This window comes from Mastacembelus armatus, chromosome 1, assembly GCF_900324485.2.
Source record: "Mastacembelus armatus chromosome 1, fMasArm1.2, whole genome shotgun sequence".
Classification (NCBI taxonomy): domain Eukaryota; kingdom Metazoa; phylum Chordata; class Actinopteri; order Synbranchiformes; family Mastacembelidae; genus Mastacembelus; species Mastacembelus armatus.
The window spans coordinates 17,323,970-17,339,118 of NC_046633.1; the positions used below are offsets into that span (position 1 = coordinate 17,323,970).

At 40.0% G+C, this 15,149-nt stretch overlaps 2 protein-coding genes across 2 annotated transcripts; both read left to right on the top strand.

The window, feature by feature from the left end:
* The first annotated feature begins 442 nt into the window (after positions 1 to 442).
* Positions 443 to 2,393, top strand: LOC113128347 (cysteine-rich protein 1). Its single transcript, XM_026303612.1, has 4 exons — positions 443 to 643; positions 1,634 to 1,728; positions 1,840 to 1,894; positions 2,061 to 2,393. Exons 1-4 carry the CDS (start codon positions 601 to 603, stop codon positions 2,069 to 2,071), a joined length of 204 nt encoding a protein of 67 aa, XP_026159397.1. The 5' UTR covers positions 443 to 600; the 3' UTR covers positions 2,072 to 2,393.
* A 2,039-nt stretch (positions 2,394 to 4,432) lies between these two features.
* Positions 4,433 to 14,557, top strand: pi4k2b (phosphatidylinositol 4-kinase type 2 beta). Its single transcript, XM_026303992.1, has 11 exons — positions 4,433 to 4,939; positions 8,176 to 8,327; positions 8,864 to 8,944; positions 9,147 to 9,266; positions 9,483 to 9,614; positions 10,434 to 10,587; positions 10,820 to 10,890; positions 11,346 to 11,448; positions 12,301 to 12,434; positions 12,592 to 12,651; positions 13,187 to 14,557. The coding sequence occupies exons 1-11, from the start codon at positions 4,618 to 4,620 to the stop codon at positions 13,358 to 13,360; spliced, it is 1,503 nt and encodes a 500-aa protein (XP_026159777.1). The 5' UTR covers positions 4,433 to 4,617; the 3' UTR covers positions 13,361 to 14,557.
* Positions 14,558 to 15,149: the final 592 nt, after the last annotated feature.

The window sequence follows — 15,149 nt, forward strand, 5'->3', positions numbered from 1 at the left end:
GAGTATGTGACAGAGAAAAAGAGGATCGACAGAAAGAAGGAAAGAAAGGAACAAGTGTCAGGTTTCGCTTTTCAATTCAGAGGCTCAACTTCTTGTTTTTAATCTAGAAAAGAAGGTGAAAAGAGCAGGAAAGGAGAGAAGATATCTGGGAATTTGAGCTGCTGACAGCTGCTTTTTGTCCCTCTTTCCTAACCCTTCTGTCTTTTTCTTTCTCTCTCTTTTTTTAAACTCTCAAGCCTCGGTGCCCAAAGCATTCGATGTAAGGAAATACACAGTTGACTATAAAATGATGCTAGTTTATGTGACTTTATAGCTTATATTACATATAAAAAAGCATGATTAGAGAGACAGAGAGCTGCTTTTATTCCTGCCAATAGTATTTACTTCACAAATCACATTTTCTCTCTTCCTGTGACGTCCCACTCACCACATCCTGGTTCTAACTTTATAAGACACCCGCATATTTACAGTTAAGCGGTTTTCTTGTCAATTTTCAGTTCGCACACTTATGTACACGTATGCTCTCTTAGGATTTATTTTCTCACTACACCAACTAAAGCACACGGACACACACTGTGCGTTTAATAATTATATACTATCATGGTAGGCTACTGTCCAATCTGTGGGAAACCCGTCTACTTTGGTAAGTAGTGACCTCATTTTAAATTTTGATTTATTTCATGTCTGTCTTTCTATGGCTGGTATTTTCTTACTCTCACTTTCATGTTCTCTGTTCATTTCTGCCTTTCTTTTGCCTTTCCTTAATTTCTCACTTTAAGTATTTTTTTTTATCAGGTTAGAAAAAGTATGAATAAGACAATGGTATAAAAAAAGTTACTTTAGAACACAAAGAATTATGAATAAGGAACAAAACACAGACAATGAACATGTAAAATATATTAACAACAATAAAAGTATTTCATTCTCTTATGAGAGTATTTCATTCTCATGAACTTCAACATTAATGGATGCGTGCTTAGACCAGTTAAAATATCTGCTTTGAATCAAGGCTGAAGCTGTCCATTTTGGTATGCACTAGAAAAGGTTTAATTAATATCTTTTCTGTGTTTGGAGGACAAAAAGGCTTTCTTGCTTTCTGCCTTTCTTTCAAGCACATACAAATACATACACACACACGTATCCATGATAACAACAGGATGTGGGTCTAGCCATACAAGCTTGCATGCTGCTTTCTGGGTTTCCTCCTTACCTTCTGTCTCTTTTAGTTGTGTTCTCTCCCCCACTTCGATCTCACTATTAGATGCACAACAGCGCTCAAACCATCACTTTAGAGTCTATTCTGTTGTTCTTTTAGCACTAGCTGTACTTTTCTATTCATGTGCTCGCTAAGTTCAAATTCTCTGATGTGACCTGGCCTACTTACCCCTTTTCCTCCAACACCACACTGTCTGGCCTATTTGTGCTGATGAGAGGAACACTCTGTTCTAAACCAGACACTGGATTCATGTGCAAATTAAATGAAAAATTACATATTTATTTGAATTGATTATGACATATTTAAAAAGAATTCAGATCTAAAATTAGTGTTTGCGTTAAGATGCTAAAATCAGCTGGGTTTTTGCTTAACTAACCTAACTCTCATTAACTCATTTCTAATCTTTAACTGTTTCAGGGGAAAACAAGCGGTCCTTAGGGCGAGACTACCACCCTCTGTGTCTCAAGTGTCAAAAGTGTAACAGACAGTTGACAGCTGGGCAACATGCTGAGGTATATGAAGACAATGACATATTTAACAAAATATATGAATGTAATTGTAAGAAAATGAATGAATGAATAAAGTGAATGAAGTGACTCAGTGTTCTACTGATTGTGTTTCAGTATGACGAGAAGCCATACTGTTCATACTGCTACATGAAGATGTTTGGTCCAAGAGGTATACTGCCTTGCTACTATGAACACACACACACACACCCATACACACACACACACACACCCTCACACACACACACACACACACACACACACACACACACACACATGCACACACACACATGCACAATTTCAAAATCTCTTTTGTCTGTGTGAATCTGTCTTGACAGGAAACAGGTGACTGGTGTCGCCATGGCACAGTGCATCCCCTCCACAGAAACCAGACTTGAGCTAAAATGGACAAACGCTGACACAAGAAAACACACAAGGCCTGTTTACTGGCCAAGAAATTGAAAAGTAATGAATAAATATGAATGATGGTATGAACAGTTTATCCACCATAGTTCACTATCGTTTCAAAGAATTAAATATTTAAAAATGTGTGATGAAAACTTAATGTCATGTGTAATTGTTCACTTTTATGATGTAGCTTAATTTTGAATTTAGAAAATTGTAAGTCAGTATCATTAAATGCATTTTTAACAGTACAGAATCAAACCCCATGGCGGATGTCTCATATGTGGTAGACTTTGCAGGCTTTGCAATCAGAAACCCACAAGCTTATACTGGGACATATTCACTTGCAGTCTAACAAATATTCTAATCACTATACACATGCACATGAAAAATGAGTTGAGCTATAGGGTTCTCCTGCCTCTCTCCCTCATCAAGCAGCCAGGGGGAACAGAGAGGGAAGGAAGCAGGAGTGGATGAGGGTGGTTGCTGTTGGCAGGGTAAACCAGATCTTATGCCAGCAGAATCTGCTGGAATGGGTGTTCTCTGTCTCTCATACACACACACACAAACATGCATACATGCATTCATGCAGTGTGTCTTCAGTGGGCCTTGACCGCTGCAGGGTCTTCTCACCCAGTGGTGGGTGAAGTACATAGGTTTGCAGCACACAAACACAGAGAGAGATGTGCTGATGCGCTTTCCTGTAGAAAGTGTCATGTGCCCTATGAGTGACATTTCAGGTGTGTGTTCTTGGAGGATGGTGAGATACAGAAATAAAGGGTATAGAAGACTGTGAATAGAATAATCACAGCTGATGAACAAAGGGAGAGGGGACTAATGGAATTATTTTAACATCAAGGCTAGCGGAGGGATGGCTGTGTGTCTCTGCAGCATGTCTTTCAACCTGTCTGTCTTCTCATCCTCCTAGATCCTTCATCCTTCACCCTCCCTCCTCCTCTATCCCTGCACTCTTCCCCTCCTTCCCTCCCTCCTCTCTCAATGTCTCCTTCACCCCTAACCCCCTACCTTGATAGATCACATGACTGCTGTGATACCAGCTGGCTGTATTCTCATTTGCATGTGTTTCACTCCCTTATTAGAGAGACGGGTGGTGGTGGAGGGGCCAAGTTATTATATGTGGAGACGGGCTGAGGGTTAAGGGAGAGCATGGTGCTGTGGAGACCACTGGGTGATTGAGGGCCACTGAGAGAATTGAAAGAAAAAAGAGAGACCATTAATTTATAGGGGTGACAGAAAGTGGGGAAAGTAAAACAGAAGAGTGGAAAATTACCATACTAAACCTGGCAAAGTTAATGCTGAGGCTCTTCACCCTGCATTAATCCATTTGGGTCCACATTGGAAAAAAGTATTTAAATAAAATTTATCATTATTTTTTATCTAGTGGCTGCACTAGAAAAGGGCCCATTGGTGATGCCAAGCTAAACTACAGAGACAGCCTGAGGATAGCCAAGGAATTACTCTTATGCTGACCAAACTTTAAAAATGATGACACTTTACCAAAAAGAGACAAATAGTTAAAACAAGGGAGTACTAGTAAATCACACCAAAAAGTAAAAATGAATACAGTATGTTTCTAAAACAGGAACGATGTGAGATTCAAAGCTTAGCAGTGCAATTGTCGTTTGTGTATCACTGTCGACATCTAGTGGTTTTTAATGCTGATACTTTCAAAGCAAAGGGAACAGTAACGCGAATGGAGGGACAGTGAAGGCATCATCATTATACTTTGCCAAAATTTTGTGGGGGGAAAATAAGTGTGACAGGCTTACAGTACTGTTTGTGCGGCAGATCGTAGCTTTTGATTGTTGAAATTTAACCCACATGATGACAATTGAAAAGCCTGCCAACTGCCTTAAACAATTTGAATCTGTTTTCTGTTGAGATTTTTTAATAAAGAAAACAAAAATGCAGCCAATAAATTCACATGTACATTTATCGTGATAGAGTCATTAAAGCTGAATTAAATATCTTGCACAGCAGCTTTACTCTCTGGGGCTTCTTGTGCAGCAATCTAATCCATTAAAGCTATCTTTGTATTTTACGTTAAAAGCATGCTTTATTGACTGTGAAGCTAGTATTTGGTTTATGGCCTACATTATCCATATCCTACTAAATCCTTGGGAGATTTAAGCTTGTAAAGTGACCACGAAGTAAAAGTAAAAATTTAGAAGTATAGGCTATGGCTTCACCAGCGTACTTGTAAAACGTCGGACTTTCCATGGAGTCCTTGAAGGCAGCTTGCAGTGGTCTTTAGTTTTGCGCACGCGCATTGAGCCAACGAGGAAGCAGTGCAGAGGAAGCTGGTGGGTTATGTCTGTGTGGACATATCGCTGAGCGTTTGCTTTCCAGTCGTTTCTTTGGGATTCGTGTAGTGGCAAGAAGGGACCCTTCTGAAAAATGTCAGCCTGACAGTTTGTTTGAAAGGGAGTGTGTTTTAATGTAACTGTACGTGTTAAAGGCTGAGCGAGAATGATGTCAGAATGCGACCCGACAGAGACTCAGACCAATGAGCCCGTGCTGGAGTCCAACTTTCAACCCACAGACCCCCCAAAGATCTTATTCGATCGGAAACGACTGACTTTGGGGTTTGCGGCGAACCCCGGAGTCGCGGTTCGTATTTCGGACTCTGAGAGCGTGTTGACCGAGCTGGAGACGGACGGCTCCGGCGAAGAGGCGTTGTTGTTACCGTGCTTAGCGGCCAGCTCCGCGGCTCCGCGCGGAGTACGAGAGAAGCGCAGCCGGCGGAACAGACACAGCTCGTCGTCCGATAAAGACACCTTGGCCTCCCCAGGTAATTGTTTTTGATCAAGGCTTCCCTATTCATGATCTACAGGCAGCTCGGCTAGGGAACATATGGCCTGTAAGAACAGATAGTTAAGGTAACGAAGAGCATGGTCCTGGACAGAATTACACTGGGTATTGATGTTGGGAGAAAAGATAACCATGGGTGCAGACGTGAACAAAACACTGTGTTATTATGTAAGCTTATGCCTAAACCTTCTGGGGTCTGTTAACTATTTCAGTGTGGCTCCCACTCACCGCCCCTCCATCTGGTCTAATTTGGCCTGGTTTCTTCGAGCCAAAACTTTGGCTGTTGACCAGGTAAACAGGAAAAACCCGGTAGAAACCGAACAGTCCCAGGTTTCAAGCAAAACCAGGCGACTGTGAACTGTTCATACAGTTATGGTGTTGGCGTTATTTGGCTTGTGTTTACATTGAGACGACGTTTGTGTACCCTATGTGTGTTTTCCAGACAGCTGATGTAATAGTTGCCTGTTATCACCCACGTGTATGATATGAGCTGGCACTTATGACATGAACACCAAATGAAAGTCCAGCCATGACAAGTAACAGTGTGATCAGTTTGTACATGTCCTCACAGTAAACACCTCTCATTAACATTTTTTCACATGCATAGATAATTCACATTTATTGATTCTTTAGATTTATTGGCACACCCTGCTCTGTGTAGCTGAGGACCTCACTGCTACAGAAACAGTATCTGTTTTTGCCATTGTATTTTTGTGTTGCCTAGCTTCTGTCAATATTACAGATCCACAGCACTAGATGTTTTTAGACTATAAAAAGAAACAGTTGGTATAAGGGGAACAGGTGATCTAATCACCATGGAAGCAGCACATATTCTGACTTATCTGCTAATTGGATTTATCACCTCCTCCTCATACCACCCACCTTTCCCCCTGCAACATTGTTTTTATCTTTTTTTTTCTTTTAAATTCCATATTCACATCTAGTGGTCTGACTTTCTCTCTGTGGGGATCTATTGTTTATAAGGGCCTGAATCCTAGGCCACAGGTAGACATGCTGAGCCTGAAATCACAGGTGTTAAAATGCAGTTTCCTGTGGCCTTTTAGAGTAATAGCTTTCAGGTTACAGCACAGTTTTTATTCAGTGAATTTCAAATGAGGAGTCACATAGTCCTGAGGACTATTTAGCTTTGTGTGATATGAAATGTCATCCCAATCTCCATTGCAAATTGTGGCAGTCAAATTCTACCATGCAAGATCATGACCTGAACCTTATATTACAGTTTTTACAGGTCAGAGGTAAAATTTACGTGTCCATTCTGCCAAGCTTTATTCAGCTGTAACTTCAGTGTTTGCTGTCTTTTTTTTTTTATTTTCAACAGTGTTCATATTGGTTGGGAGCAGCAAACAATATATATATCTGATCTAAAGGTACACAACATCCATTTAATATTGATCTAACTGTGTAAACAGAAACAAGTTTTTCACTGTCTATTATGTGTAACACTGACCTATCAATGATTTATGAGCTTGCAATGACTTGAGTGTAAAGTTGTGTTTCAGAGGGGCAATAGCTTTTTCACTGTGTGTGTTTGTGTGTTCTTATATTTCTGCATAGCGAGGACCATTTTGAGCATAATTCTATTGGAGTGAGGACAATTTGGCCAGTCCGCACTTTTTCAGACCCCTGTCTTAGGGTAAACACTTGGCTTTAGTGTTAAGGTGAGAATTACAATCTGTAGTCCAGTACAGTTCAGGATAATGATGATCAAGAGGGTGTGTGTTTACTTTCACTCTGGCTTTTTGCAGGTTAAGAGTCATGGAAAGAGACAGGCGTTCCTGTTTTAGTTAGCAACACGGTACAATAACATTATCATAAACTTTCAACAATCGTACCATACAGCGCAAACATACATCCTCCATCAGGCAGGATAGCGGAATTGTTTCTGGAAATTAGTGATGAAGATAAAATATTCCAGCAACTCTCCTTTTCAAACACAGAAATGTTGCTGTATATTGGTGACACAATCACTAGGTCTGTAATGACGTTCTATTATTTTTATGTTTAAGTCAAGGTGGAGCTGGCTTTAAAGCCACATTTCTTGTGACATAGGAGCAATTAGAACATGCTGACTTTACATCAAAGATGGCATATATACAAAGCTATAGGTCACCTGAATACGTTTACACCTATTTGTGGGGCATGTCCAGATGAGAGTTGCTCTTATAGACTTCCTCTCGCTTCGAAGTAACATTTGTCTATCTCCATCCTTCTGTTCTCCACTTCCTCCTTTTTAATTTGCTTCTCTCTCCACCCCTCTCCAAGCAAATTAGCTTCAAAGCTAAAGTCGTTGTTTCTCCTTATCTCTCTGTGACAAATGGCATGTTATCTGTTCTCCCATCCTTTGTCCATTCTCCCTAGCCTTCCTCCCTCTTCTGCATCCCTTCATCTCTCCCTGCATCTCAGTGTGACTGATACAGAGCATTTGGAGGTGACAGTTCTTCCCTGTGTGAGGAGGAGACATTTGTGTCATGTCATGTGATTGGGCCCTCATCAAAGGAATAATTAGCACCCCATGTCCTGTCACGGGGCAGTCACATCCAGAGAATTATTCTAGGTGTGTAAGGCAGTAAAAATGTCATTTCCTGACAAGTGGCATAGTCTTATTTAGCAGTGTCACCTCATAGCAAGAGGGTCTTTGATTTAGATCCACTGACCAAATGGGGCCTCAAAGAGGTCTCAGGTTGTCTGTGCCTTTGTGGTTTTACCCCACAGGACAAAGACTGGCAGGTTTGGTGTAATGGTAATTCAGAATTGTCTGTAACTGTCCAGTGATAAACTAGCCACCTGGTTTACTCCGGCTCTCACCCAATGTGTGCTGGGAACAGTTCCAGCCCCCTCATGACCATGAACACCACCATCAATGGATGGATGGCTCCAGTAACCTCTCACATACAAACTGTGTCCATGATGTGACGCACACTAGGAGGGATCATTAGAGAGGAAAACTAGATGGCAAACACTGACCTATAGACCTATAGAGAAGTATCAACAGTTTTTGTAATGGTGCTTTGAGGTTCACAAAACTATTATTATTATTTATAAGCTACATGACATTAATACCATATTTTGGAAGTGGCATCATTGTTCCATTCTTTAAATAAAAAAAAAAACATTGCTATTTTACAGCAACATAGTCCAGTTGCTGAGAGTGTAAATACTGTATGAATATTAATCTTAATCTTATCCCCCTTCTAGGCACCAACAGTGGTGACTTCAACCATTTCCCTGATGATCCTGAGTTTGCAGATATTATCCAAAAGGCTGAACAAGCTATTGAGAATGGTGTCTTTCCAGAGAGGATTTCCCAGGGTTCCAGTGGAAGCTACTTTGTTAAAGACCCAAAAGGGGTGAGGTGGGGCTAGAGGAATGGTAGTGGTGAATTAGGAGGCTTGAAAGTTATTCCCCACAAGTTAGCTATGATTTTAAGATTCTAACTGGTGATTAAATGTACAAGTCTTTTATCATCTTCCTTGCTTTAAGCGCTATGTAAACTGGTTCTACATTAGTCTCAAGACTAAGACTAATAGACTAGTCTCAAGTCGAGCAGGAGAAAGCAAGCGAGGAGTGGAAAAGTACACAGGAGAAGGAATCTGCAGCAGAGATGCTGAATAATGCAGCCAGTGGTGCTCACATCGATAGCCTGATTAGTATTACATTTAATGCTCACTACAGGGAAAGCATATCGATCTTGTTGAATTTATTAGCAACATCTCAGTCACTTTAGATTTATAATTTTACAGTTTCTGTCTGGGGTTCTTTCGTCACATTCTTGCAATGAAATGTAAAAGTTCTGTTTTTGTGAAATAAACTTGTGCACATTGTGTTTTTCCTATTGTCAGCTGTGTGCCAAATGTATTTTCATCATTCTCTTTCCTTTCTATAGAAAATCATTGGTGTTTTCAAACCAAAGTCAGAGGAACCTTATGGTCACCTGAACCCCAAATGGACCAAATATTTTCACAAGGTACACTGTTACATGTTTCACGTAAACATTAAAACTATCAGGTATGTTTTTAAAAGGTTTCCTGGTTGGTATTTTTCAGTTTCACTCTTTCATTTCTCTCTTTCTCAGATGATTTCTTTGATTAGATTCAACTTTGTGTTTGCATACAATAAGTAGAACCAGTACAGCAGCTCTATATTTATGTCCATGTCTTTCTCATTAGCTCTGCTGTCCGTGTTGTTTCGGCCGAGGCTGCTTGGTGCCTAACCAGGGTTACCTCTCAGAGGCTGCTGCTTCGCTAGTTGACACCAAGCTTGGCCTAGGAGTGGTGCCAAAAACCAAGGTGAGGATCCAACAGCGTGCACGTTTTTGATATTAAAGCATCTATTCAAACTATATCAGAAATGAAACTGATTTGTAAATGGTGTCAGATTCAGTTTCATGAATGAAACTGTATGTAGTTGCACCTGTCTTTTACAAAATTATCCAGTAGTTATCACAAGATAAAACTAAACCAGTGTTAATGTTTTTTTTTTTGTTTTTTTTTTTTTTTAATCAGGTGGTATATCTGGCTAGTGAAACCTTCCACTACAATGCCATTGACAGAGCAAAGTCAAGAGGGAAGAAGTACGCGTTAGAGAAAGTCCCCAAGGTGGGACGACGCTTCCACAGAGTGGGCCTGCCTCCCAAGGTAACAGAGATTAGTAACCCTTCAGGGTCTGATGTCACCAGCTGGTAGTTGTCCAACAGAAGCAATTCATAAGGACCTTACACTGTAAGATCTGCCCTTGCTCATTCTAGTGTGGTGTGGCCCTTCTTTTTGTTTTCTTTATTACTGTGTGAAATACTTTGTAGCCACATTTTGAAAAGGTCTATACAAATGTTCTAACAAGAACAACTGCTGTTATGTTCTATCATAATTATTATAATTAAGGTATTTTTATTGTCATTTTTTGTTTACATATACATGGTCTGCTGTCTCCTCTTTATAAAGCAGTTGGGCTTAAAATAGCTGCTGATGCAGTCCTGGAAGAGGACATTCAAAGGAATCAGTCCACACTGTCTGTCTCTGTGTGCCCTCAAGTACAGCTTTGTTCAAATAAATAGATCAGAGGAAGCATAAATGTCATTTCTATCCTAAATCAAGTTCTTATTTCACGTTTTTTCATTAGCGAACTGATATGCTTATGTATTGTACATTGTATACACTGACTCAACAAGACTGTCACTAGTCAAATACATGTATAGCAGTGTGTTTGTAGTCTGAGGGAGCATTGTGGCTGATCCATATCTTTGTAGATGTTAGATGCTGTGAGATTTACAGGAAGACGTATGAGGAAGCAGGCATGATATTTCAACTGTCAGGCATTGCTTATGTTTGGTTTGTTGACATCACAACCACATCACTGCATCACATCACATCCTTAGCATAAAAAAACTATTTTCACAACACAGAATGCAACAGTGCGTTGTAGTTTCTGTATATACTATGTATCACGTGTGTTTCCAGGTGGGTTCATTCCAGATGTTTGTAGAGGGTTACCATGAAGCAGACTATTGGCTGCGGCGCTTTGAGGCAGAGCCTCTGCCAGAAAACATAAGGAAGCAGCTGCAGGCACAGTTTGAGCATTTGGTGGTGTTGGACTACGTCATAAGAAACACAGGTGAGGGTGTGTCTGAGCTGACATTTTAACATAATGTTTACTCAACTTAAAGACAGCATTGCATAACACCCCTGTATATTCCTTACTTGTATTGACTTGTGTTTAAAAAAAAAAAAAAAAAAAAAGTTGTTATGGTCAGTTTACAGTTACACACATACACAGATAGACTAAATTTATGAAAACTTGCTCTACACTGACTTATTTTCAATTTCCACTTTGTCTTCCTCCTTAGATCGAGGTAATGACAACTGGTTGATCAAGTATGAGAAGCCAGGAGACGGAGCTGAAGGGGATGGGCAGAAGGTGCGTTTAAACCCACGCATACTTAAGGTGTCACAAAGCCACTTTTCACCCTGTTTCACACACTTGAATGTTGACACAGTTTGATCAAGCAACGTGGCTTATGTTGTTTTGGGTCTGTAAGTTTGTTTTCAATAGACATACACAAAAGCATAAACAAAAGCACATACCTGTATACGTTATGCTCTGTCATTCATTCATTCACACACAGGTAGTGGCTTAAATATTAAAGGTCTAGAACAAACCAGTGCCTCATTGACTTGGCTTCTTAGAACATTCTGACTGCTTATCAATCATTAGTTGCCATGTATTGAAAAATGAGCAAAGGTTGTTATCTGTCTGTCCAGTTAAGGAACCCTTATGACAGTGATCAATAACTGGCTTTGTCACTGGTCATTAATCATTTAGTCACTAAATGGTGATGTCTTCACTGCTCCTCTCGTTCCCTGTTGCTGTAGGATGCAGAGTGGCCCGAGAACTGTCCTGACTGCTGCATCAAGATTGCTGCGATCGATAACGGCCTGGCCTTCCCTTTTAAACACCCAGATGAATGGCGAGCCTGTACGCTGCTCTTTTCTCTCTTTTATTTTCTTGTCTTCACTGCTTGCTCTCCATGTCAGAATCTAGGCTTTATTAATAATGGTGCAAACAGCATTTATTAATTTTTCAACAGGAATTAATGGGTTTTTCTCAGTCTACAATATTTGAAAAAACTGACACATTTCCACAACACAACTTCATGAATTTATTTAAGCTACAGTGATGATTAGCTGTACTAGTAATATCTTATTACATTACTAGTATATGAAATCATCTTAGATTTTAGGTTGTCAGGTAAAGGAATAGTTTGACATGTTGATGCACAATCCCATGTGTTTTCTTGCTCAGACTTTAACACGAAGATCATCACCACTGTCATGTCTTTATAATCCCACCAGGCGATTAGCTTTGCTTAGCATAGCATACAAACTGGCAGAAACAGCTTGCCTGGCACTGTCCAAAAATTCTGCAACATTTAGTTTTTTGCCTGGATTACACAAACAAAACATAATGCTCTAATTAGTAAGATATAGACATGCTGGAGGATGGATTGTCTAACCTGTTTTCAGTTTGTATGCTATGCTAAGTTTAACTAATCATCCTGCATACGGATATGTGAAAGCTTTATCGTCGTCATTATTTAATATATTTACTTTATATCTAATATATTTACTGCAGTTACTTTTTCTAGTGTCCTTAGATGCTTTTTGAGGAAGAATTTGTAATAAAACAGTACAGCAGAAAACACACAACATAGCAAAGCTTCAGTACCATGTAACCAGAGTTCTCTCAAAAAATATAGTAGAAGAGCAGCTGAAATGGTAGGCACGCAGTGTTTTAACAACTTCCTTTCGCGTTGCCTCCGTCCATTAGACCCATTCCACTGGGCGTGGCTCCCCCAGGCTAAGGTGCCCTTCTCCCAGGAGACCAGAGACCTGGTGCTGTCCCGCTTGTCTGACATGAACTTCGTCCAGGACCTCTGTGAGGATCTCTATGAGATGTTTAAGGTACAGACCAAGTCTGCTCTTGCCTTTTTCTCTGTTTATGAACGTTCACATTTTCAGTGGTTTTAATGGAAACAAGCAGCTGTCTGGTGCCAAAGTACACTGTGTGTATTTTAATGTAGGAACACCTGTTAACATTTAACATTTTATTTCTCTTCAGACCGATAAGGGCTTTGACAAAACCATGTTTGAGAGACAGATGTCTGTTATGAGGGGACAAGTGAGTTTACTTTTTTCAACAGATAATTTTTGACTTGTTCCTACCAGTTTCTGTCTTTTCTCCTTGTCATTTATGTCCTCTTTTTTTTTTTTTTTTTTTTTGCTTTCTTTTTATATCCTAGTTTGATCTCTTTTCTTCTCATGCCCCACTTTCTGTCAGTTCTGTCATTTGCTCTGTAACCTCATCACCAGCCCACGTTTACAGTGCTCCCTCACTTCTGCCTCCTGTTCTCATTTTACGTCTGAATTCATGACCAGTGAGTGTTTTAAAGGCATATACAAGACTGTTGTCACAGAAGTCTCTTTTCTGTTTTAGACCTTTACAGTCTCTAGTATTAGCCACCTTTTTCAGCAGCTGTCTTCAGTTTAATCTGAACAACTTAGATTTAAATTTCATGTGGTGCTTAACTTCATACACACTCTCAAACACACACATTTCCAGCCCTCAGAATAAGAGCCTAACCATACTTTATCTTATTTTTTTTAATTTACACTGGGGTGTCTTTATTTTAAACATGAATCCTGTTTGTCTGCAGGTATTGAACCTGACCCAGGCATTGAAGGATGGGAAGAGCCCAATCCAGCTGGTGCAGATGCCTCGGGTGGTGGTGGAGCGCAGCCGCTCAGGGGGCCAGGGACGTGTAGTCACACTGGGCAACGCCTTCACGCAAACCTTTCACTGCAAGCGGCCCTTTTTTTCCTCTTGGTAGTCTGAAAAAGGGGAGCTGAGGAGAGGAGAGGCTTCTGCAACTGCTCATTTTTGTCCTGAAGTCAGTTCTGAAACAGGGAAGGATGAAATTTAAAAGATGAAAATATCACACTGGAAATCGCTCATATTTGTCTTGGCAAAGAAACAAGGGAAGCCGTTGAAGATAGAAAATAAGCTCAAGAATGTTCTTTTGAAGAAATTGGGCTTCGGTCCATTCATCATTCTGTAAAGAGAGTGCAGAGAAGCATGGGGGCTGGAGTGGCTGGCATACCAGTGGCTCCCAGAGACCTTGGGACAGTTTGTGGTTACCCTTTGAATGATTTGATAATCAGCTTTTCCACAGGGGTGGGTTTTGTTAATTGTGAATCTGAAGTACCTGCTGAAGTCTCTGCCAAGGTCTCTTAGTGGAGCTAATGGCCAAAGAACAATCACAAACCATAAAATTACAGATCTGTGATCCACTTGTCTTTGTGGAATCTAAAGGACTGGTTTCTCAGATCTCTCCAGAAAGTGAATGTTTCTCTAGGATAGTGTTGCTTCTGGTCTAAGATGGAGTTCAGTAATATTTCCTTTGCCTTGTTGGATTACATATTAACATATAGTTGTGCACTTCCACTGCTGGAAGTGTTTGACTGGTTCCACACAATTGGGTCAAACTACTCATTGCCCAGTGTTAGTTTAAAAACCACAGTGCTACACCTCAAAGGACAGAACAAACACAAAGTCAGTATCTTCAACTCTCCCTACTGCCAAAATCTGTTTTGTGGAAGGAACATTGAAAAGCCTCACAAAGAGAATATTGTTGAAACTTGAATATAAATTTTGGAGGAGGACTTGAGGACACTGCTTGAATGTAATCTGTTTACAGTTTCTACACAGGTTCTTGCTCCTAAACATTTCAGTACAAATGACTACTGTCAGAAAGACTTTTATCATAACAATGAATGTATTTGTTGTTTGACATCTATTTAATTACTGGCAAACAGCTTTATTTTGAACTTGGCATGGGGGGTAGCACCTTCCCCCCATTATACATTATATGAAGAAAGAAAGCTAGACGAAGTACCATATTTCACACATGCTCGATACCATTGTGTTTTCTTATGTATGCATCTTCAAATTTTTTATTTTAACTCCATGATTGTATGAGAAAGGTTGTATATTTAACAGATGAAAAATAAAGTTAGAGAAATTTCAATCTTTTGTTCTTTTCGGTTTTATACGTTAGGTTTTCACAGGTAAGGTACACAGGAATGAAACGCTTCATTGGGAGCCAATAAGCTGTTTTGCTACGAAGAGAAACAATATGACACACAGCAACTGTAAATGTTTACAGTCATCAAGCAGTATTTGCCAAGGTGTGTTCAGCAGAGCTCAGATGACTTGGGTGAAACAAGTGTTTCCATACACTTGTGTCAGTTCTTTGTACACTTGTAGACGGTAATTGTAACGTCCCCAGCCAAAGTGAGCTTAACCAGCCTGAACCTTTTGTGTTGTGCAGGAATTTAAAAATTAATAGATACTGTGAGGGGGAAAAAAACACTCAGACATACTTGAATATACAGTTTATAGTATGATAAAAGAGAAAACGTCTTCATGCTTCAAATGATGTGACTGTCAATAGCACAAATTTGTAGAAGAGAAACATTAAAACAAAGATACTTGCTGCGTTCCTGTTGATCTCAGCCATCCAGTTTGACAAATACTCGGAATGCATTATGGGTTGTAACCTTTGGGTCAGTGTTTTTCAGTCTGTTTATGGATTACCTAAAGAACTGCACGTCTATTGC